Raw genomic sequence first — 22,559 nt, 5'->3', positions numbered from 1 at the left:
GGGAGAAGGGTGCTGCCCACAAAAACTGAGGAACTGGAGAACCCAGGACCTTTCTCCTCTGCTTATCCTGGGGTTCTAGGATGTCTACTGCACAGTGCCAGGAGAGGACCCTTGAACTGACACTGGCAAAAAGCTTGGGGCAGCTGGCCTGAGGCAAAGACTTGGCTCGCCTCTACCACCTTTGCTGTCTCTGCAGGAGCTGTGAGCAGGACTTTGGTGAGCAAGGCTGAGGAGGAGTGACGTGGGAGTGGGCTGGCCCTGGAGGCCAGGGAGGTGGGAGGAGACAGATGCTCTTCCAGAGGGAAGATGCCCAAGATGTTTGAGGGACAAACCGGGAAACACAGGCAGCATCCAGAAAACCATCTGGGCTCCTCTGCCTGTGGATTCAGGTGAGCCAGGCTTTGGGGCCTTCAGACTGGGGAGAATTCCAAAACTTCCCTTCTGAGCTCTTGTCCTGAGTTTCTCAGTAAAATTCCATTAGAAAAATAGCACTGGATCTCAGGGGAGCCTAGGGAAAAGCCTAGGGCTGAGGTCCCCAGAGACAGCAGGATGGCAGATCCAATAGCTCCTAGGACCTGGGATGCAGCAGGGGAGCTGGGCCCACAGGGGCTCTGTGCAGAAAGGAAGAGCTAAAGACGGGTCAGGAGGCAGGCTGCTTCCTGCCTGGAGCCCTCCTGGTCCAATCCCACATCTGCCCCATGGAGCAGACTGCAGCCATGTGATGCCAGCACTGGCATGCTTGGTGGCGAGGCCTCTTCCTGCCTCCTGCTCCCTCTGCCAGTCTTGTCTGCCTGCCAGCCTCTAAGTCCTCAGGAAGGGAGGCTCCTCCTCCTGGCCTTCCTAGTTGCTCCCTATACGGTGGCTTTGTGCTAATTAGTAAAGGGTGCCCCCTCCTCATGGCACAGTTTGGTGCCCTCACACAAAGCACAACTTGTACAACTTCCAAGGTAGCCAGCCCCAGTCCCCAGCACAATGCCAAGAACATGGTCAGAAGTCAGTAGCGCAACTAAGGCCTGTGAGAGCCGTCCCTTCAAGGGTGTTAGGTGGCAGTCAAGGCCATACTGTATGCTTCCAAGATGCTCTTGAAGAGTGAGGGGGGAAGACAGAAGCTACCTGGGGCTAGGAAATGGAGAAGAGCAGTAGTGGGACCCTTTCCACTTCTCTGCCTAACGACCTCATTAGTAACTGCCAAAGAGTGAGCATTTTGAAGGATCTCGCTCATTACAGCGGGCTCCAAACTCTGCATCTAAAGCTGGTAAATTAATTTTTTTAATGCACTACTTTTTGCCTTTCCTTCCCTCCATCCCTCCCTCCTGCTCTGGCAGGGAATTGTTTATGGGATGTGGCAGATTGTTACAAATGGGGAAAGAAACAGTTCCACATTCCATAATGGAAAAGGCTCACAGATGCTGGTGCGGGTGGGGAAGGAACAGGTTTGTCAGGATCCTGAGATCCAGATGGGACTGGAGGCAGGGAGGGAGCGCAGTATGGAGACGCCCAGATGTGCTGGGGACGGCATCTCCCAGCCCACAAGCCTGAGATTGGTGGGGTCGCTTCCACCTCCAACTTGCAAAGCCCCTCCCTGCCACCCCTACCAGACTAGAGTTTTTATCCTTAAACACTGCGGGTCTTCTGGGTCCTACTTCACTCTCTGGACTGTTCTGCCCCCTTTTCTGTGCACTGCACTGGAGTGGGGTTAAGGACAGCTCCACATTCAGTCAGGAAACTCCTCTATTTCCTTCCAGTGCAGTGACCTTGACCTCTACTAGTGAGAATTTTATGTACCACAGATGTATGAGCCTCACTCCCAACAGAACCTAGAATCTCTAGGTTTCTGTGGTTTTAATCATCCTCACAGTGGAATTGAGTGGGCACTCAGAGTGGAGAGCAGAACATCGCCCCTCTTTCTGACCTGCCTCAGGCTGGCCTTCTCTGCCCTCTTGGGGACAAACTCCTTACCATCCTTGCCCCTGCCAGACAAGCTCCCTCCTGCCTGTTAGTGTCCAGGAAAGCCCACCCTGTCCCACAGGAGTGTGCTCCTTGCTCCTTCTTACCTCTCCAGTTCTGCCCATCTGTTAAAGTCCTGAGCCTCCTCCTCCAGCAGCCTCTTTGGGGCTTCTTCAGGCTAGAGAGCTCTGGCTTCATTTCAATCCTTTAGCGTCTCAAGTCTGAGAACACTCACTCTTGATAACTTCATTCTGCCTGTCTCATCATACTGTACAGGGGACAGCCCTATGCCGTGCCCTCTTTCTGGCACCCTCCTCTCCTCCAGCAGATTGGGCCCTTACTGATACTTACAGGGACCCTGCACCCTCCTCCTCCTCTGCCCTCCAGGACCGGGGCAGCACTCTTCTCATCTCTGCTGACCTCTAACTACTCCCTAGGGCTCTAGGCCCACCTTCCCCTCCCTGATACCAGTCCATACTCCAGATCAGAGAGAGAACTGCTTCAGACAAGTGCACCCTCTTACCATGTGAGGGGAACAAAGCTAATTTTCCTGTGTGTCGGTCCTGGAGCTGTCCAAGGTGCTGACCACAGTTTTGCGTGCACTGAGGGACTGGGCTGGTACATATCTTATTATTATTATACTTATTATTCCTTTAGTTCCTACCCTTTTACTTCTTATAGGTAAGATTCATATTCAGTTAATGTACAGTTACTATCCTCTCTATCTGGCCACACAACTTCCGCCAGTCTCTTTTCCTTCCTGAGGGAGCCCCTGGAATGGTGTTCTCTCTCACTAATCAAATCGACATCTTCACAAGGGTGGGGTTTTGGTCTCTTATCTCCAAGTAGAGGAAGGAGCTGGCTCTGCTTGATCACATTTGGGATTCCACCAAGGAATAGAAAGGAGGCAGGAGCCCACGTGTTCATTGTTATAACGGCAAAGGCTGGGACAGACGGGATGAGTGTGCCACATGGGGAAGGAAGGGCTACCCAATGTGCTTACCTGGGTAGGGGTGGATACCATTGGCAAACACAGCTTCCGCAGCAGGTTGCCCATTTGCCTGCGGGGGGAGGCCGGTGAAGCCGTTCACCCCAATGGGGGACGGGATGCTAGGCACGGCTGGTGCAGTGATGCCCGGAGGGGTGCTGCCACCTGGTTCCAAGAGTATGGAGGCGGGGAGGCAAGCAGAAGAAAGGTGAGGAAGACAAACCACCATGCTGTTTCCAAGAGCCTAGGCACAGACTTGGACCTCACACACCAGCTCAACCTTAACTGTGGCCCATGCCTTGGCTTATCTCCCTAGATGGAGTGGCCTCACCCATCCCAATTACATTCATCTTTCAATATGGAGTCCAAATCCCTACCCAAGAAAGACTTCCCTGACCCCTGGGCCAACAGCACATACACTATTCTCCATGCTCTTGGCTTTAACCACACCTGTCTTCCTTCAGAGTCTTTTTCAGTGACTCTTGCTCACCCCAGCTAAGTCAGGATGTACTGATCCTTGTTTGCTCCAGGAGGGGCTGTCTGCCTCCCCAGGAAGAAGTCTGGCTGCTCACATGTAGAAGGTCCCAATTCTGGCATTGCATCACACTGAGGGAAAGTCTCTCTGAGGATGAAGACCTGGGGCTGGTCCATCACCTGAGCTCATAATGTCTCTGAGGTTGGGAATCAGAGCTGTGGGGCAAATGCTCAAGTTGGGCCTGGAGATGGCACAGTCTTTGCAGCTTTTAGCTGGGGGAAAGAAGAGCCCCCTGGATGTCAGGAAGGTTACTGCTAGGATGCAGTATGTCCTGGATGCAGACAGCCAAGACAGCTCAGTGAAGGAGAGCAGGTGGTGCTAGGCCAGCCCTTGGGTCTATAAACCAGTTACTCAACTTTGATACCTCTGTCATTCAGAGCCTGACAGTCCCTTGTTGAAGCTGGCCTGTGTATTGGAGGGTATAGAGCAAAGTCCCTAGTCTCTCCCCCACTAGATTTAAGCAGCATTCTTCTCCTGCACCAATAAAGATGTCTCTAGACATTGACAGACAAACTGGGGGTGGGAGGAAGCCAAACGGTGCAGATTGAGAATCACTGGGTGGGACAACAGCCAAAATCAAGAATTGTAAGCTAGGTTGTTTCCAACCTTGTCCTTCGATAATGCTTGTGGTTCCCTCTAGCTTGTTGTGTGGTTTTCTTGGGAAAACCTAGTGAGTCTAGGTTGGGTTAGAGAGAAATGAGAAAAGGGGCTCCTCTGTGCCTGGGCCAGCTTCTGAACAAGGCCAAAGAATGGGCAAAGCTCTTTCCCTGCAGAGAGATGTCATGGCACTTTCCGTCCAGATGCCTACTGCTAATAGAGATCAGGATGAACTCTTTCCTGATATAGCAAGGCCACATGAGTGAAATTCTCACCACCCTGAAACCACACAATGTAATGTGTGGGGCCCACATACCATCTTCCCTTGGGTCCCCGGTGCTTAGAACATTTTTGAGACAACCTTCCAGAGAACAAGGCCTGCTTGGGCCCAGGATCCTGGTCCACTGGTGGCCAAAATTAGGGACCAGCCTGGACCTGGCTATTGTCCCATCAGACCAGGCCCTGTGTTGCTGGTATTTGCTGGCTCACCTGAGGTTGGGGTCATAGGTGCGGCCGCCAGGCCGTTCATGTTGAGGGCCGCCATCTGCTGCATCTGGGCGGCAGCGAAGGCAGCCATGGGGTTCAGGTAGCCCCCCTGAGCGACTGATGCCATGAGCGCCGCTTGCTGCTGCATCAGCTGGGGCAGAGGGAGTGGAAAAAATATCACGCGCTTCCAAAGGGGATCCCTCCCTGCCACGGGGCTCAGCTCCCAGAGACCAAACTCCTGGGCCCTGAGCCCCAGGGAGTCCAGTCTCCCAGCCACCACCCCCAGAGAACCCCACTGCCTGCCCCGGTCCTCACAGCTTTTTAGAGAGCCTCCCACATCCCAAAGTTAGAGCAGGGCAGTGTTGTAGAAGGGTGGGGAAGGGGGCTGGCTCCACGGTGCTGATCGTCCCTGCATGAGGCATGTCACTCATGGGGATGTGACACCCAAAGTGCTAGAGATGTGTTGGATCAGCCTTTGTCAAACTAACTTAGCTTAGATATCTGTTCAAAATGTGTTCACCGGGAGTCTGCTGGGCACAAGTGACAGGAGACTCACAATGGGACCTCAGGTTCCCCCCACCACCACCACCACTACCCTATCCTCAGTTAATGCCACAAAGCTGCATAGGGACAGGAAAGGCTGGGCACTGATGAGGAGGGTGTGGTGGGCTTGCATTCTTAGAACCAACATCCTGGCCAACCTCCGTGCCATTCACACAGTAGGGTTGTGGCACAGGTCTGGAGGCGGCTCAGGGAGATGTGGCAGAGTGCACTCCAACGAGGAAGGAGGTCTGGGGCACTACAGGGGAAGTGTGGGTGGGCAGGGCTTTGGGGCATCTCCCAGGACCCCTGCCAGGAGTGGCCAGAAGGCCTGGGGACATCCTTCCTTGAGTGAGGGTGGGGTGAGGGAAGTGACAACCAGAACACCGCCCATGGGCTGAGGGGCACTCAAGCTCACCCACCTTGCTGCCTTGCCGAGAGCCTTCTCCCCAGCGCCTCCCCTAAGAAACAGGATCACGACACTCCTCCTGGCAGCCTACCCTTCCCCACCACAACTGGATGAGCCTTCTTCTAACTCCTCAGGCCAGGCCCCTCCTCACTCCCAGGGCGGGAACACTAGTTCAGGGTAGGTGTGCCCGCTCCCCGGGCTCCAATCCCCAGCCACACAGGCCCTCACTTACTGCCTGGGCATAGGCGCCGTAAGCCCCGAACGGAATCGCCATGGGGTTGAACATGCCCATCTGGCCAGCCATCTGCTGCATCCGCCGCATCGTGCGCTCCTTGTCGGTGTCGGCGAACTTGACCACCAGGCTGGACGAGGCTCCCTGCGGCCGGGGCTGCGCGTGAGACTCCCGCGCCCCAGCGCCTCAGGGCCCACCCTGCCTCCTCCGCCGGGCGACACTGTGCAAGGCGCGCACAACACCGGCAACCACTAGAGTCGGGAACCCCATCGCGGCGGCCTTTCCCGCCTGGGTAGCCCCCGGGCCTCAGCGCCCTGGTCTGAGATCCGGGGGCAGGGATGAGGCATTTCTTCATCAGGGGCTGGAGGGCGGGCACGACGTGGGCAGCAGGACTGGGGGCGCCGCGTCGGTCCCGCCGCAGAGGGCGCACTCACCGGCATGGTCTGGCTGCCGTGGAGCGCGTTGATGGCGGCCTGAGCCTCGGCGTGGGACGAGTACTTCACAAAGGCGCACCCTGCGGGGACGCGACAGGCTGAGCCTCGCCCGGGCACCCGGAGGGCGGCCGGCCGCCCCGGGAACCGAGCTCTCCCACGGGAGGGGCCGAGTCCCGGGCGAAAGCAGAACGGGTGAGACCCCGGGATCTGGAGACACAGGGCGACACCGAGACAGGGAGACCTGGAGCGGCCTCTAGTACGAGCACCTTTCGGTCGCCCCAGCCTGGGCGGACTTGGAGCGTCTCGCGGGCCCCGGGCCCCGGCTCCCTCCCCGCCGCCCCGGCCCCGCCCCGGTCCCGCTCCGCCCACCCTTGCTGTTGCCATCGGGTCCGCGCAGGATCGTGCACTCCTCGATGTTCCCGAAGGCCTCGAAGAGGCGGCGCACGTCGTCCTCGGACTGCTGCTTGTTGAGCATGCCCACGAAGAGTTTTCTATCTTCTAGAACAAAATTAGGAGATGCTTACCCGGGCCGGGGGCAGGGCGGCGCGGGGGGCAGGCCCGGGGGGGGGGGGGGATGGGGGGGAGAAGGGCGCGGCCGGAGAGGGGAGGGCCACAGGGGAAGGGGAAGGGCTGAGCGGAAGGCTGGGAGGGGGCTCGGAGCTGGAAGGAGAGAAGGGGAGAGGCCGGGACCGAAGTGGGGTTTGGGGGCGGGGTGGCGAGGGGAGGGCAAGGGGCTGTGGCATGCAGGAGCCAGGCGGCAGCGACTCGGCCTCCCCCTGCCTGGAGGGCAGGAGCACACTGAGGCTCAGCGCCCTGGTCGGTTCCAGCCCTCGTGCCCTGCCTCCCTCTTTTCAAATAGACAGCATCTTCCTCCGGTGCCAAGTCTGTCACAGGCCCTTTGCTTGTACTCCATATGCTCTTCCCTCCGGTGAACACCCCACGCCACAAGGCGAAAGCTTTCTCTAACGTGTCTCAGTTTAAATGTTGCATCCTCACCACTGTCCCACCTTCCATTTTGTTCTGTCTCTGCTGCCCATTAGTGCAGCCAGGACTTCAAAGGACAACTATTTACTGCTTCGCTGGTGTGGTCGGGTTGGTTTCTCTCTAGCTCCCCTCCCCCACCCCGTCCACAGGTCTGCTCCCTGGGGAAAGAGACCAGGTTTTCTGCAGCAGCAGCAGTGCCTGGCACACAGTGGGCCCCCAGTGCAGGTAGGGAATGAACAGAGGACGACAGACTGTGTGTTCAAGGTCATTCCCCGGGGGCACCTTCTTTCTGTCTTGCACGTTTTTACCTCTATCTGCCCCTTCCTTGGTTTGGTCATTCCTATTTGTTCAGGCTGAAAATTCACCCCTGGGCACCCAGTTTGGGGAGCGTGTTCCTGTAGGTGATGCAGCCCCCTGGTGCCTGCGAGGAGTATCTGAGTGACGGGTCGCGTTGGGGCGTGGATCTGTAACAGCAGGGAAATGACTGCAGAAGGGGCTCTCAGGCACCTGCAGTTTTTACTCCTGTCACTGGCAGGTGGAATCTGTGCTCCCTCCTTGGCACTGTCTTTGGGGGATGTTTGCTCCGTGGAAGCCAGCGTCATGCTGGGAGAACCCCCAGGCAAGCCACAAGGAGGTCCCCAGCTCACAGCCCACAGACTTGGGAGCCGGAGAGTCCCCAGATAATTCCTGCTCCCAGCCAATGAGTGTTCTGGCCGAGGCCCCGGCATCCTGGAGCAGAGACAGGCCTCCCACGCTGGGAGCAGGGACTTGGAAACCAAGGAGAAAGAATAGAGAGGATGGGGAGAAGTGAAGAGGGAGAGGGGAAGTGGCTGGAGCCAGAGAGAGGAATGAGAAACCAGAGCAGGGGAGGGTGGGCAGGAAGGGAGGGCAGAGGCGAAGAAAGGGTGGGGGCCCTTTAGTCCAGGAAGCTGCAGGGTGGTTGTGCTGAGGCACAGCAGCCAGAATGTCTCTTCCTCTGCCTCGATGCCCAGCGCTCCCCCTCCGACCCTCCCACTCCTCAGCACCCATTTAAGGCTCTGGTTAAATAGGATTTCCACAAAGACTAAGAGGTGCAACCTTGCCCCTGCTGATTCCTGGCCCTCCTGCTTAAAAATTCTATTTCTTCCCTGGGAAAGAAAAAGGAAGGGAAGGGAAGGCACCTCCTCCGCCTGCTGGAGCCTGATTTCAATGCTGGGCCCGCAGCCCCTGCCTTCGCCTCTCCTGATGTCTGAATGTATTCCTTTATTATCATTATGACAGCTTTCTGATTGCATTAAAATTCATCCACACACGCCTTTCCATCCAGCCACCCTTTTGCCAGTGGTGGTTTTTTTTTTTTTTTTTTTTTTTTTTTTTTTTTTTTTTTGCTAATTCCCTTTTCCGGCCCCTGCCATCTGGGTTCACTCACTGCGTGGTTCTCTGTTGCAGGCCCGAGCCCCCTACTTGAGGCCTTTCTGAGCATGCTGGGAGCAACGTGGGATTGCCCCAGGGAGACTGCAGCTCGCCTGCCTTCCGGAAGGGTGCAAGGGACCAGAGACCCCAGACTGCACTCACTTCCTCCAGGTACTCTTGGATCAGCTCCACCTGCCTCACATGTGTGCATGCAGTGTGCACTTGGCTTTGGTCAGCATGGCAGCGATTCTAATGCTTGCCTTTCAGACCAGGGGCTGCCAGGATGCTGAGTTCACCGGTGGACTCCCTCTTGAGCCAGGCCCACCGGCTCATACCCGGGTTTCTTTGCCTCCCAGCTCTGTAACTGCTCCACCCTCCCATAGTGCTTGCCAGGATTCCAAAGACACACAGGCACAACAAAGGCCATTATCATTATTTGGACTTCTCCATTCAGGGGCAAGAGGAAATGGAGCTGCTGTGCCCCCTCTGTTTGCCTTGCCTTGCCCTGGTCTGGCCAGGAGAGACACTCCTGCAGTGAGGGGATAGGGGGCACAAAGGGGAGAAGTCAGAGGACCCACATCCTTGGCCAAGGCAGGCTCCAGAAGCAATAGGTTGGAACAGACTCTGACCAGCTGAGATAGACGTCCCCTTGTCCCCACCCCTCTGCCCGCCTCCATCTGGCATCCTCTACCCACATGCACTGTCCCATGCTCTCTTGGATGACAAAAAGTATCACTTGGATGAGGTCTTGGATCTGATACCAACCTAGCAAAGTCTCAAAGAGTGACTCAGTTTTCCCAGACAGTGTCCACCCTCTTCCAACACCAGCACAGACTCCTCCTTCCTGGCCACTGTCCAGATGCCTTAACTGGGATCCCTGGGTAAAGGGGACACTCTGGTGGCCTCAGCATCCTTGGGGAGGCCTCAGCCCTGAGCCCCTGGCTTCCCACAGTTGGGCTGCTCCTTTGAGGTGTCCAGACAGGTGCAGCTGTGACTGGACTGAGGGAGTGGAAGGACCAGAGATGCCCCTAAGTAATAGGTCGCTGAGACCCCTAGGGGAACCCAGAGATGCGGGAAGCAGCCAGAAGACCCCTCTTCTGCACGGAGCCCAGCTCAGGCTGAAATCCATGCTGTGCTCTCTTTCTACACCAGGACAGAAAAAGCATTAGTAGTCAGGCTGCAAGGGCATGCCAGGGACCTGGAGGAGACGCATGCAGCCTTGCTGCCCTCCAGCCCCAAGCCACACATGGGCCCTCCAGGGCAGGGGCAGAGAGGGGAGCATGTCCTGGCAGCCACACAGCACCTGATCTCAGCACCTTCTGTGTGTGGGACCTGGCTCCAAGCACTGCTTATGCCACAGGAAACAAGAGAGGCGAGGCTCTTTGCTGGGGGGGGGACCTCCTCGTGGGGTGATAGGCTATCCACAATAAACAAGCCCCTAACCAAAGCTAGGGCCAGTGGGACTGCTGCACAGGCCTCCGCCCCCCCCCCCCCCAGAACTGATGTGCCTGCCCTGGAGTGGCCAGCATGGCAGAGCTGGGCAGGACTCTGGATAACATGGAGGACAAGGAAGCTTGGGCAGAGGGGGGATGCCCAGGTGGGGCCCACAGCTGGGGTGGAGACTAAACCCAGTGCCCCCAGCTTCTCCATTGCAAAGCCCTTGCTGCACCTGTGCCTGCAGGTGTGAGGCCACACCTGGGGTTCTGGGAGAAAGGCTGAGAGACAGAAGGTAGGTACTGGTCCCTACATGGACCCAAGAAAGCAGCTGGGCTCTATGCTCAGAGGCCCCACCCCTGGGGAAGCAGGCAGAGTCTCTCCTCAGCACTCAACCTTCTGGGAGCTGGGAGTGGGGCAAGCTGATAAAACAATGGATCAGATCCATGGGGAGCCCGAAGGCTATGCTTCATGGACTCCAGAGCCTGTCCCAGGGATCCCAGGGAGAGAGAGCAGATGGGTCTGGTGGTCACACCCAGTAGCCAGAAGGGGCTCCCTGTGGGAAGAAGAAGCAGCTACACCTTGCAGGCTTCTGAGAGGAGGCGGCTGGAATTAGGATGTGCAGGGGACAGACGTAGACAGCTGCAGGCCCACCACAGAAGTTGAACAAAGGCTGAGAGGAGAAGGGACCCCTTTGTGCACTTTCATCTGCTCCTAACCTGTCACTGCCAGGGCCAGGGCTTGCATCAAGAGGACCCTGAAGGAAGCCTGACTTTGCTTTGCCAGCTACCTGCACCCCCTCCCACCAACACGTGCGTCTTCCAGTCCCAAGACCCCAGTCTGACTCTAAGCTTTGGATTCTTAACCTACAAAAATCTTTGAACTTCACCTTCTGGAAGCCACAGGTGCTTTTGAAAAGACAGGGGAGGAGCCAACGCTGTGGCATAGTGGGTAAGGCCGCCCCCTGCAGTTCCGGCATCCCATATGGAAGCTGGTTCGAGATCCGGCTGCTCCACTTCCAATCCAGCTCTCTGCTGTGGCCTGGGAAAGCAGTAGAAGATAGGCCAAGTCCTTGGGCCCCTGTACCCGCATGGGAGACCTGGAAGAAGCTCCTGGCTCCTGGCTTTGGATCAGCGCAGCTCTGACCATTGTGGCCAGTTGGGGAGTGAATCAGTGGATAGAAGACCTCTCTCTCTCTCTCTCTGCCTCTCCTTCTCTCTCTGTGTAACTCTGACTTTCAAATAAATAAATAAATCTTTCAAAAAGAAAAAAAGAAAAGACAGGGGAATCTGGGCACCAGAATCTCCTGCTTCCTTGCTCATCTCTCCATGAGAGAGATGAAGGCCCCTGGGCTCCTCCACCCCCTGGTGTCAGGGCAGAAATGGGGCTCAAGCTGGAAGGATTTGTGTGCTAAGAGGAGGGCCCATGCACCATGGTGGAGCCTCAGGACTGGGAGAGGCGCCTAAAGGGGATATTTCAGGGCTGTGCCTTAGCAGCTCCCCGCCCCAGCCACATGGGAAGCATCTTGTTGGCCAAGCAGGATGAGTGGGCCCCTTACTCAGAGGGCAGGCTGGTGACAGCAGCACCACTCAGCTTGCCAGTATCCTGGTGCTAATGCTCAAATTCCGGTTTAATTTTCAAAATTTGCTTTGCTCATTACCATCGGCATTAAACAATATTTCCTGCTTAAGGGTGGATGGCTGCCGGGACACTGGGGACAAGGGCTCAGATGGTTAATGCCTTTTATCACCACAGTGGGCTTTTCCCAGCCCTTTCCCTCCAGCTGCGGAGGGAGGCTCCTGGGGGCACTGGGGTGGAGGGAGGGGGTAAGTGGGGTAAGGTCTGTGGCTAGTGGTATGGGCAGCGGGGCTTCTGTAAGACCTGGACATTCAAGGGCAGCCATTTGGGAGTGTGGAGAAAATGCCAGACAGTCACAATGATGGAGCTAGAGGCTCCTCTCCTGCAGATTTGTGTGAAAATTGAATGAGTTTAGCTATGTAGGTTTTTTGTTTTTTTTTTTTTTTGTTTTTTTTTTTTTTTTTTTTTTTTGTCCTGCACAGTGCTCAACATGTGCCAAACATTGTGACTGTTGTAGTCCGTACTATTGCTCACGCACAGGACATCAGCTAGGAGTGGGGTGGGGGGGGAGGGATCGCAATGTCCAGGGTTGTGGAGGATTCTCAGGGACACCAACCTGACTGATCACACCAGCCTGAGAAGCCTCACCAAGTGGCAGCCTTCTGGCGACCACTGAGCTGCTCCCCAGCCTCCTCCAAGAGGCCTACCTGGATTGAGCCAAAATAAGAGACATTGTCCCCAGAGCGACACTGATCTTCCCTAGTCTCCCGATCCAGACAGGTCAAGCTCTCATGGTTCCTAAGGGGCAAGTAGGAATCTACATCTGTGCAATTTTTGAGGTTGCCCAACCATCCCACCTGCAAACCCAGACTTCCCTGGCCTCCGCCTTGCCAGTCCTGGGGGGACAGTGCACAGCCTCAGACCTGCAAGCCAGTGGACAGGGCCAGATGGCCTCTTCCTCCTTGGAGTCTGTGAACCTGATGCTTGCCCGCTATCAGGCTGGTACAGGCAGTTTCCGGCATCGCTGTCCACCCTGGACATAAGGGCTTGGGGTTGGACCCCTCTGCAGCCATGGGACCAGGGAGGCTGCCATCAGGAGAGCCCGTGTCCTTTCACCTGGGACATGGGGTGAAGACCAGGCCTCAGGAGGGCCGTGGCGTGAAGGGAACCAGCAAGGCTCTCCTGCCTTCCCCCACCTCAGCACCCGAGCCAGGGAGCAGCTGCGCTGGGAGCCCCCTCCCTCCTGAGGATAAAAGCCTTCCTGCCAGTGAAGAGGCTGAAGGAGACATCAAACCAGATCAAAGGCTGCTGGGATGGGGACGCGCAGGGGGGCTGCACGGGGATGCAAATGAAGACCCTCAGTGGCTCTGGCCCCCCAGGGCGGAGGCAGTGCTTGGCCTTGATCTGCTCCTTCCCCCGGGACTGGCTCTGTTTGATGTCTGGCTGGGCGTGGAAAGGAGACTGGAGAAGCACCCCCCAACGTGCATTCCTCCAGCCCCTCTGCTTGCACACACTCCAGGATGGGCGTCCGCCTCCTTTCCCCTCACTTGGGGCTGCCCAGGCATGACTTCCACCTCATCTCTGATACTGACACCCACGCAAGGCGCTGCTAGCTGCTCTGCACTGCAGCCAAAGGGGCCGGTTAACGTCCAAGACAGGTCTGGTCTCTCCCTTGCTGCAGCCTCACAGAGGCTACTGCCTTCCTCTGAGAACAAGCCCGAGTCTCTGTATGGGAGAGACTCCACAGGACCCCAGCTCCATGAACGCCATGTCACCCCCATTTCATCTCTTGCTGAATGCCTGGGGTCTCAAGGGCCTGACGAGTAGTAAATGCCCAATAAATATCTGTTGCACAAATAAGTGATTCCACTGCTCAGTGAGGGTGGGCACGGAGCTACTGCAGATGTGGCACAGGGATGGTTGCTGACACAGGGAACTCTCCCTGAGCTGATGTGTGAGCAAGGTGCGGGACTGACGAACCCTGCAGGCATGGGACTGGAAAGGGATCTAAAGGGCTTGAGTTGGACCTTGAAGGATTCATTGGCAGGGTTTGCCAGGGGAGAAGGGCAAGGTGCAAGCATCCCAGGTCAGGGAACAGCAGGTGGAAAGCCATGTGGAATGAGGAAGCAGCAATGCCACACACACACACACACAGGCACACACACATCCCTACCTTCCCTCTTCTCCCACCCTTTGGAACCTACGCACATTCTCTGAGGTCCAAGGACTCTGAGCACTAGAAGGCTAGCAGCGACTTTAGATCTGGGTCCATTCTCCTTCCGCTGCCCACCACGGCCTCCCTGGGCTTGGTCTAACTTCCTAAAACTCACAGTGCCACAGTTCTTCTTGGACTCCCAGGCCCACCCAATCTCAATGCTACCCCACATCCTATGTGACAAGAGCCTGCAGAGCACACCTCCCATTTCACAAGAGCCTAGGCTGCCCCAGCCAGCCAGGCCTGCCCACCTTGGGGCCCCGTGGTGCCCTGCCCCCAGCTGTAGTCCTGACTCGCTCACTCCAGGAGGGGTGTTGACCACCACAGCAATAGAAGACTCGTGAGGGTCTCGTCTGTCCCAGGGTCGCTAGGTCCAGATGGTGAGCATAGCAGAACAGATTAAGGAACTGAGACATGGAGAAGGTAAGTCGTTTTCCCAAGAATTCACACCCAGCCACCGGCGAGCCAGGACTCACATCCGGGTGCCTGGCGGGAGATGCTGCTCCCTGGAACGCTCACTTTCACATCCCTCCGTCTGCACCAGGACGACTGGCAAAATGCTCGTGAACCACATGCTGTGGGAGGCCAGGGCTTCAGGTCAGAGCTCAGCAGAGTGCATGGGAAAGGGCCCCGTGGCTTGCTGCTCAGCCGCAAGGGAGCATCTCATGGCGATTCCCTATGGCCTGGGGCCACCCAAGCATGCCTCACAGACCCTACCCACTCTTGCCTGTCCCTCTGTCTTGCCTGGCTGTCTTAAAGTCCCCTGGGGACCCAAGGAGCTAAGACGCTTTCCTGTGGTGTCCCCAAGCCTTCCCCTCCCCAGATCTTGGTGGAGGGGAAGTAGGGGGAAGGGTCCTGTCTTCATCACATAGGAAGCCCGCCCCGGCAGGGTCCTCTGTAACAGCTGTCACTCCTTTCAGCCAGCCAAGCCCCTCCCCAACCCCAGGCACCTGCTCAGGACAGAGGTGTGGCTCCTGAAAAAGCAGCTTGCACGGCTGGTCCAGAGCCCACAGGGGGCTTACAACATGTGTGTAGACAGAACTGGAAGTTGGGGTGTTTCCACCCTCTGCAAGGTGGGTCAGCGTGGACGTCCTGAGGGGCAGGAGCTGAGCCTTGGGGTCCAGGATGGGTGAGGGGTCCCAAGCCATACCCACCCCACTTGCTGCCTCCTGCTCTGGCCCTGGAGCCCTCCATCTGTGCCTGCCTGGGGCCTCCTGGCGGCTCCTGCAGAAGTCACCTTTCACTGGAGCGGTGGTGCGGCCGGCTCTCCAGGTAACTGATTCTACATTTGATGTGCTACATTATCCTTCCTGGGTGCACGGCGCACGACAGACGGGCCCGCAGTTCTGTGGGGAGTTCTCGGCAGCGAACCCTGTTGTCTAATGGGGTTTCCGCCGGTGTCTGGCATACTCGCCGGCATTTCGCCCATCACAGGATAATTTATAGCATAATGGGGCCTTTTTTTCCCTTTATATCACGCGGGAGCATAAATTATGGCCAGTTTGTCCTCCGCTCTCAAGGAGACAGACAAAGCAGGGCTTTATTCCAGCGAGGGGAGGCGGTTTCTGTAGGGGCTGGGTAGGGGCCGGGGGAACCACGGGGAGGAGGGACAAGAGGAAGAAAGCCCAAGGAGTGGGGTTAGCAACATCTCAGTGACAGGGCCAAGAACTGGCTCCAGGAGGCTGCAAATGCTGGGGAAGAAATAAAAGACCCACGTGGAGCTGTTTGTCTCTATTAACCGCAGAGTGGAGCCTCATTAGCTGAGCAGCACAGCCGTGCAGCGTTGCCGCCCGCACACGACCATGCCACTGGCCAGCTCTAACCCTAGCCTCAGGCTCACGCTCCTGTGGACCTCCGATCTGCCCCGCTGTAGCCCTCACGTCCCCCAGCCTCACAGAGAGGAAGCCCTTCTGGCTCCTGGCCCACTTTTAGTGCTGAGGGTGGGGTTTGCTTCCTGGGAAAGGTGAGCTGTCCAGCAGCTGGTGCTGTCCCCTGCAGGAACAGTCACACCTGAGTCAGGAGAGACTGGCCTGGGGGTTGCAGCTACCTACTGGGCTTGGGTCTTCAGAGGCCACCTGGCCCAGGCTCCCCCTGTGCGTGGGGAAAAGGCTTCCTGAATACCTGGGCAGAAGCTCCACTGCCCTCCATGCAAAACCCAGGACACAGACACCAACAAGCCTGTCTCTGGTGCTTCCCTCAAAGCCCAAGTTCTGCCCCTGGAGCACTGGAGACTGCTCCCTCTTCCTCAGCCCTTCAGAAATTAACAGCAGGTGTCTCAGTCCCCAGCCCTGGCTGCTGGAAAAAGCACCAGAGGCGTCCACGCATCCAGATGCCTGGGGCCAGCCCTGAGACACACACTCGGCTCATGGGTCTGGAGCCCAGTAGTTTTGGTTTTGACTTTGAGAAGCTGCTCAGGTGACAGCAACAGGCAGCCAGGGCTGGGAAAGGCTGCTATGGTCTCTTTTTGCTGGGCCTCTCTCCTGGGCACTGCTTCTCGGGCCCTCTGTCTGAGACTGCAGGTTCCTGTTTGCTCTGAGGGGGATGGTGGCACCCACCCTTTCTACCCTGATACCTAAGCCTGGGCACCCCACTCACAGGAGTCATCCAGAAAGACATCAGCCTAATTTTAGGAGGGGAGTTCTCTGGGCTAACAGCAGGCTTACCCCCTCTGATGGCTTTGCAAAATCCCCTCTTCTTCCTCTCCTCTCTCGGCTCCTTTCCCCCTCCATCCATCAGGCCAGCCCTGCTCTGAGAGAGGGGCCTGGGCTCCTCTTTCATCTGCCCTCTTGGTTCCCTTCTCCTCTCACTTTGATCCAGCTACCCAGGCCCTCCTGGAGACACTGCCACCCACCCCCATAGAACTCCCCCGGCTTAGATACACACTGTATCAACTTATGACTGATAATGGACTCCAGATAGACACAGAGATGGATGGATGATAGACATGATTAATAGATGCTGGATACCCAGATTAAATGTTAGATGATAGATAGATACACAGATAACACAGATGAGAGACAAATGATTGCAGAAAGCAGATAGATTTATGATGGATGGCTCATAAGTAGCAATAGGTAAATGTGGATGGATGGATGACCAAGATATTTCTGAGGGCCTCAGATAAAAATGCAAAAGTTCAGAGAACTAGTCATGGGCACCCACACCTATTGGGGTGCTAGCTCTCAGAGGCATAAGGAACGCTGCTGTGCTCAAGACCTGTCTGTTCCCACTCAGGTCCCTGAAATTCCACATTACTGATGGGTTTGTGACTCACATACATGTCAGTCAGGCTGGCTTACTGTGGATACCTGCAGATGCTCTGGGACCCTTCTCAGAGCCTACAGACAGGCCAAGACCACCTCTTGAGCCCCTACAGTACCTGGTGAGGGCCTCTCTTCCTGCAAAGAGGGGCATTTCCTATACAGGTGCACATTCCCTAAAGGCCAAGGCCATGGCCTCCAACCCCTCACTGCAGGCAGGTCAGTTCTTGGAGTGTGGCAGACCTGACTGGCCCTTGAAGTTAGGTGGCAGGTGTTGGCCTGCTTGGTATATGCAGAAATGAAAGAGACGGAACCATTCATTGCCTCAGTCAAGGATCAAGCCCTCAGAAAGGATGGTGTAAGTGACTTGTCCTGAATGCCACATCAGGGCCAATCATTGCTCAGAGCACTGTAATGTTAGCCAGTCATCCCCATTTCACAGATGAGTACATTGAGGCATGAGTACATTGCCGGAGGTCCCAGAGCTAGTAAACAGCAGAGCAAGGGAGTGAACCCAAGGGGTCTGGCTCCTGAGATGCCATCTACCACCCCGAAGGCAGCCCTCTTGCCCTTCTTATCATTCAGCATGGCCAAGAGGCTCGGGGATAGGAAAGGGCAGTGAAGTAGCCCCTTGACAGTAAGGACTCCATTTTGGGGCACTTGAGACTCCATTTTGGGAAAGCAACCCCTCCCACCGTGAGACTCTGGTCTGAAACTATGATCTCAAATAGTCGGACAATAGCAGTGCACTACATCACCCTTGGCAACGCACAAAAACCCCCTAGCATTATTGCTCAAGCTTAAAAGTAGAAAGGTTGCAACTGGGTTACCTGGGCTAATAATGAAGATGTGATTTGCCTATGTCTTAAGATCATAATTGCTGATTGTAAGATTTTAGTAACCGCTTAGCAACCATGTATTCTCTCCCCCCTCCCGATTTTGCAGTTTTTGCCTTTATAAACCCTATGCTGTAGTTCCTCGCTGCTCCTCTGTCCTTGTATGTTCAGAGGGCCCCAACATGTTGGATCAATAAATTTAACCCTTTGCTGGTTGCATGAGAGAAAAAGTCTCTTGGAATCGTTCCTCGGGCGGTGGGCTTTTTAGGACCCTAACAGGCAGCATGATTTGTAATGGCTGATGAGATCAGGAGTGCAGTGCCAGCTTCCTGAGGCCATGTTGCTAACAACAGAGAGGCCTGCTCTTGAGAGCCAAGGGCAGTACTTGGTTACCACAAAGTTCAGGACACAGAGTGGCAGAAAGGGGATCCTCATGTCTCAGAAACTGCACGCCAGCAGTAGGGCTGCCGCAGACACCTCCCATTATATACCAGCCAGCGGGGCAGTCAACAGGGTCTGTGCCAGGTGCTGTGTTAGGAGAGACAGGAAAGAGCTCATCCTTGGCTCCGCTGTGGGGGTGGGGGCAGAGCACGAGGGGTGCAGGTGTGAGAGAGAGGCTGGGGCTGACCGAGGGTGCAGCATGAAGAGGTTGCTGGCTGGGGCGCAGCAGAGGCCTGGGGCCCGGAGGACAGGCCACCTGCCTCCCTTCTCTGGGTTGGGGTGATGAGAAGGAAGGAATACAGAGGACGCGTGCACAGAGGAGGGAGTGCAAAGGCAAGTGACCGTTTGCAAGGAGCTAGGGAATCAGGCTTTGAACCACACAACACAAACCTCCCACCAACTGTCTCCAGAGGGCCAGTTGGGGGTGGGGGAGCAAGCATGTGGGAGCCGTTGTGTGTGGAGCAGGTGGTCTGGGAGTGAAGGAAGTAGGAGAAGGCACCGGATTGCTGGCTGGTGTCCCCCAGCCTGTCCTCCCCAGCCCACGGCAGCCAGGCTCCTTGGCAGGGTAGGTGCCTTTTGGATGTCTTGATGCTTGGCTCAGTGTGGCAGGGTGTTTCCATCCATTCTGCCCACTTCTCACGGCCATGCTTCATTAGAGCATGATTACAGCCCCATTGAACAGGTCAGTTAACTGAGGCCCAGAGAGGCCAAGTAACATGCCGAGATGCACAGGGGCAGCCAGCAGAGTAAGTGGGATCAGAGGCGTGCTGTCTCTGACAGCTGCGCCACGCCTTCCCGCCTTCCCGTTTTGTGACAAGCGGTGTGACACACTGGAATTCCAGCTTGAGGCTTCCTCCCCTTTGGATTCAGCATTGAAGCCTTTGAAATGTGGTGGCCCTGGTCACCTCAACGCGGCTGATTTGGCCAGAAAGTGCCTTATGATCAAAGGGATCAGATAAGCTTTCAGGTCCCTAGCACTTGAGCATGAAAAGAGGGCATGGTGATGGTGAGAGAGGCAGCAGGAAGGGGTGGAGCCGGGGAAGACAGAGGCGGAGGGAGAGCGAGGGGTGGGGAGGGGAGAAGGGCCGTGGGGGCAGCAGGGGAGGGGTCTGTGGTGCTACCTGGGTGGGCTGGGCAATTACAGACGTAACAAGGAGCTACCCCACACCCCCTGGGCTTAGGGTGAGGAAGAGGAGGCTAATGGAGAAAGAGGAACAGAAGAAGGGGAAAGACCAGAGCTTTCATCTGGGACCCCCTTGGTGGCCAGAGGGAGGGCTTCCTGCCAGCCTGTACCCTCCCGACCTCCCAGGGCACCGAAGCTGTTAGCCCAGGGCAGCGGTGCCACCTGCACTTGGGGTCCCAGGTTCCTCAAACTTAATCTGCTGACTGCATCACAAACGCCTCACTCGCAGGCCTATGTGATGATTTTTCAAATGCATTACAGGTGCTGTTATGATTTTTAAAAATACAAATCCATTTAGAAGCACCGCCATGGAATTCAAGGTAGCTTTTTGTCATTTTGCATTCTCTCAAACAATGGATACTCAAAGTGAAACATCTGTCAAGGTGGGTGCTGATGAATTTTTGATGCTGGAAATGGCTCCTTAACCTTGAAAAGTCTGGGGAGGCTGATCCAAGGGGGGGCCAGGGAACTCAGGGAGGAGAAAGTGCTGCCACGGAAACCCCGGGCCTGGGCCGTTTACCCAGGAGACCTTAGCATGCCCCATCCAGAAAGGGAGAGCATAGTGGAGGCACCTGCCATCGGTAACCTCGCCTCTGGCTTGGTCTTCATTTGCTGCCTCCTGCCCTTCCCTAGTCGGATCCTTAAGGTCATGCTCTGATACGGCAAGATGAGATAAATCAGGAAGGTGAGAGTGATGGAGTCCACACCCGTTTTCAGTTAACAGCCGTGAGTCAGCTTCTCTGTTGATGGGCGGACAGGAGCTTTGTGTCTCTTTACTACTGGGAGGGCCTGGCTTGGTGCCTGCCACTTAGCACAAGCTCCATAAACACCGCTTGAATGAACAGTGACAGTAACCCGAGTCCTGAAAGGTACATTTAACCTGGAACAGCTCAGGGTGAGAACGGGAGCCTGGGCCCACACCCACACTCGGGGTGGCCAGGACCAAATAGGAAAGCACCTTGGATTTAGTGGCTTGGGGCTTGGATTTGGTTTCTCTACGGCTGTGACCAGCCCTGGGTCTGAGACAGGGGGCTCAGGCTGCAGCAAGGGGCTGGACTGAAGACTGGCAGGGCAAGGCCATGGGTATTGAGGATCCCTTTGACTAACAGGCACCTGCTCACAGGGTGGTCAGCTGCAGTCACTTTCTCTCCCACATTGCACTGTGGACGTCCCTCCCAGTTCTTCAGCATCCGTAGACATTTTTTAGAACATCTGCTTTTGGCCGTCCCTACTCAGACATTCCCCGTACGCAGTTCCCACCCTCTGCCTAATGCTCCTAAAACAGATCAGGCCCTTGTTCCAACAAACAAGGCCTCTTGCTGCCCGCTGTGTCCTCCCAACTTTCCCACACTGAATCATGACCCCCAAGACCACAGTATCAAGGGATGGGAGCTCTGGGCAGTGAGCAGAGGCAGAGGCACAGAGGCCCGCCCACACCGACTTGTGTCTTTTCCACCGTGTGAGGTGACGGCGGGAGGACAGCCCACCAAGACACCAAATCGGCTGGCACCCTGACCTTAGACTTCCCAGCCTCCAGAACTCCGAGAAATAAAAGCTCTTGTTTATGAACTTCCCGCAATGTGGGATTTTGTAACAGCAGCACAAACAACACAAGACTCTCCCACTGAACACCTCGTGCAGGCGCTTCCACGGCCCCATGGTGGAGAGTGAGTGCATTAAGCTTTTCTTCCCAGGATGGGTGCATTTGAACAAGGCCCTGCGAAGCCATCATCCAGAGGGATGGAGGTTTACGGAGACTCAGGTCAGGCCTTCTAAGGGGTGCATGTGAGCCGGTTCAGGGCAAGGAGACCTTCCTGAGAAGGTCTCAGATCACTGCACGGAGGCGCCCACCCACTCTGCCGTGAGTCGGGCTGTGCTTGCCGGGGGCAGCCCCCCTGAGCTGGAAGTGACCCATGCAGGCCGAGCACGGAGCACATTCCCTGGAATGGAGGAGAGTTGCTGGGTTATTAGCGGTGCTTAATGATATTTGCATAGATTAACAGATTTAATGCAATCACGAATGCCACAATCCCGAGAAAATAATGAAGAAATCCATTACAAAGTCATAACATAACTAAGTCAATACAGTAATAACTTGATCCTGCGTTAGTAATAATTTCATCTCCTGCTGCAAGGCGATTTTATAATGTGCACTGTTTCTGGACATTTTTATAAATTTCACCTTTGTTTGAGATAATTAATTAACAAAATAAAAAAATATACTGCTGGTACTTTATACAGTAAATTAGTCATTAGTCTAAACTGGCAGGCTGTAATAAAACTTATTAAGATGGATGTGCTGGGATTTCTAACTTCTCTTCAAATGGCCTGAAACATCTCACTGGCAAAGCCCAGGGGCTGCCTGGTGGCAGTGGTTCAGACAAACTAGGAGGACTCCATAAAGAGTGGTCAGGTGAGGAACAGGGTGCAGGCCCAGCCTCAGGCCCTCTGAGTGGGTGGGGACCTACCTACTCTGCCCCAGGCTCCATCAGGCACCAGGGCTGGTCTCCTAGGTCTTCCACTAGAAAGCACTACAAAGCAGGTGGCTTAAAGGAACAAACATCCATTCCCTCACGGTTCTGGAGACCGGAAGTTAGAAATCCAGGTGTGACCAGGCTCCCTCCAAAGGCTGTCTCCTTGCCCCCTGCCTAGCCTCTGGTGTTGACTGGCAACTTGGCTTTCAGTAACTTGTAGCTGCCTCACCTTGCTCTGTTTGCATCATCACAGAGCATTCCCCTCACATGTTTTGTGTCTCTGTATCTGAGTTTCCTCCTTCTCCTGCGGACACTGACTAGTGTTCTATTGGTTTTGGGGCACACCCTAATCCAGGGTGACCTCATCTCAAATAAGATTGTGTTTACAGGTTCCCGCTGGACATGAATGGGGGGGGTACCTGAGTGAACCCTCTTGTTGTAGGCATTGAGGGTTATGTGATCACCACCTTTACTCCCCCAGGAAGGCAGTCTGGGGGAGGCACACTGAGGGACAGGGACCATCAGTGGCTGCCTGGCAGGAGCTTGGTCCTGGAGGTAGGTGGTTTCCTGAGGGTCATCTCATGGGCTAAAGGG

General features: G+C 55.8%; 1 protein-coding gene across 50 annotated transcripts in view; it reads right to left on the bottom strand.

Moving 5' to 3' along the window:
- The window catches only part of CELF4 (CUGBP Elav-like family member 4), a 271,412-nt gene that overhangs the window by 20,131 nt on the left and 228,722 nt on the right, over nucleotides 1-22,559 (bottom strand). For 27 of the 50 annotated variants that reach the window (XM_017344137.3, XM_017344128.3, XM_008261239.4 and 24 more), the window contains exons 4-8: nucleotides 6,538-6,666; nucleotides 6,169-6,248; nucleotides 5,735-5,878; nucleotides 4,557-4,704; nucleotides 2,951-3,100 (exon numbers count right to left, since the gene is read on the bottom strand). In XM_017344137.3, coding sequence (XP_017199626.1) covers nucleotides 2,951-3,100; nucleotides 4,557-4,704; nucleotides 5,735-5,878; nucleotides 6,169-6,248; nucleotides 6,538-6,666 — 651 coding nt within the window. The remainder of the gene's footprint in view (nucleotides 1-2,950; nucleotides 3,101-4,556; nucleotides 4,705-5,734; nucleotides 5,879-6,168; nucleotides 6,249-6,537; nucleotides 6,667-22,559) is intronic. The other 23 variants (XM_017344123.3, XM_051851271.2, XM_008261247.4 and 20 more) reach the window with 2 other exon arrangements.

This window comes from Oryctolagus cuniculus, chromosome 10 (genome assembly GCF_964237555.1).
Source record: "Oryctolagus cuniculus chromosome 10, mOryCun1.1, whole genome shotgun sequence".
NCBI classification, from domain to species: domain Eukaryota; kingdom Metazoa; phylum Chordata; class Mammalia; order Lagomorpha; family Leporidae; genus Oryctolagus; species Oryctolagus cuniculus.
This window is presented reverse-complemented; position numbering and strand designations above follow the sequence as displayed.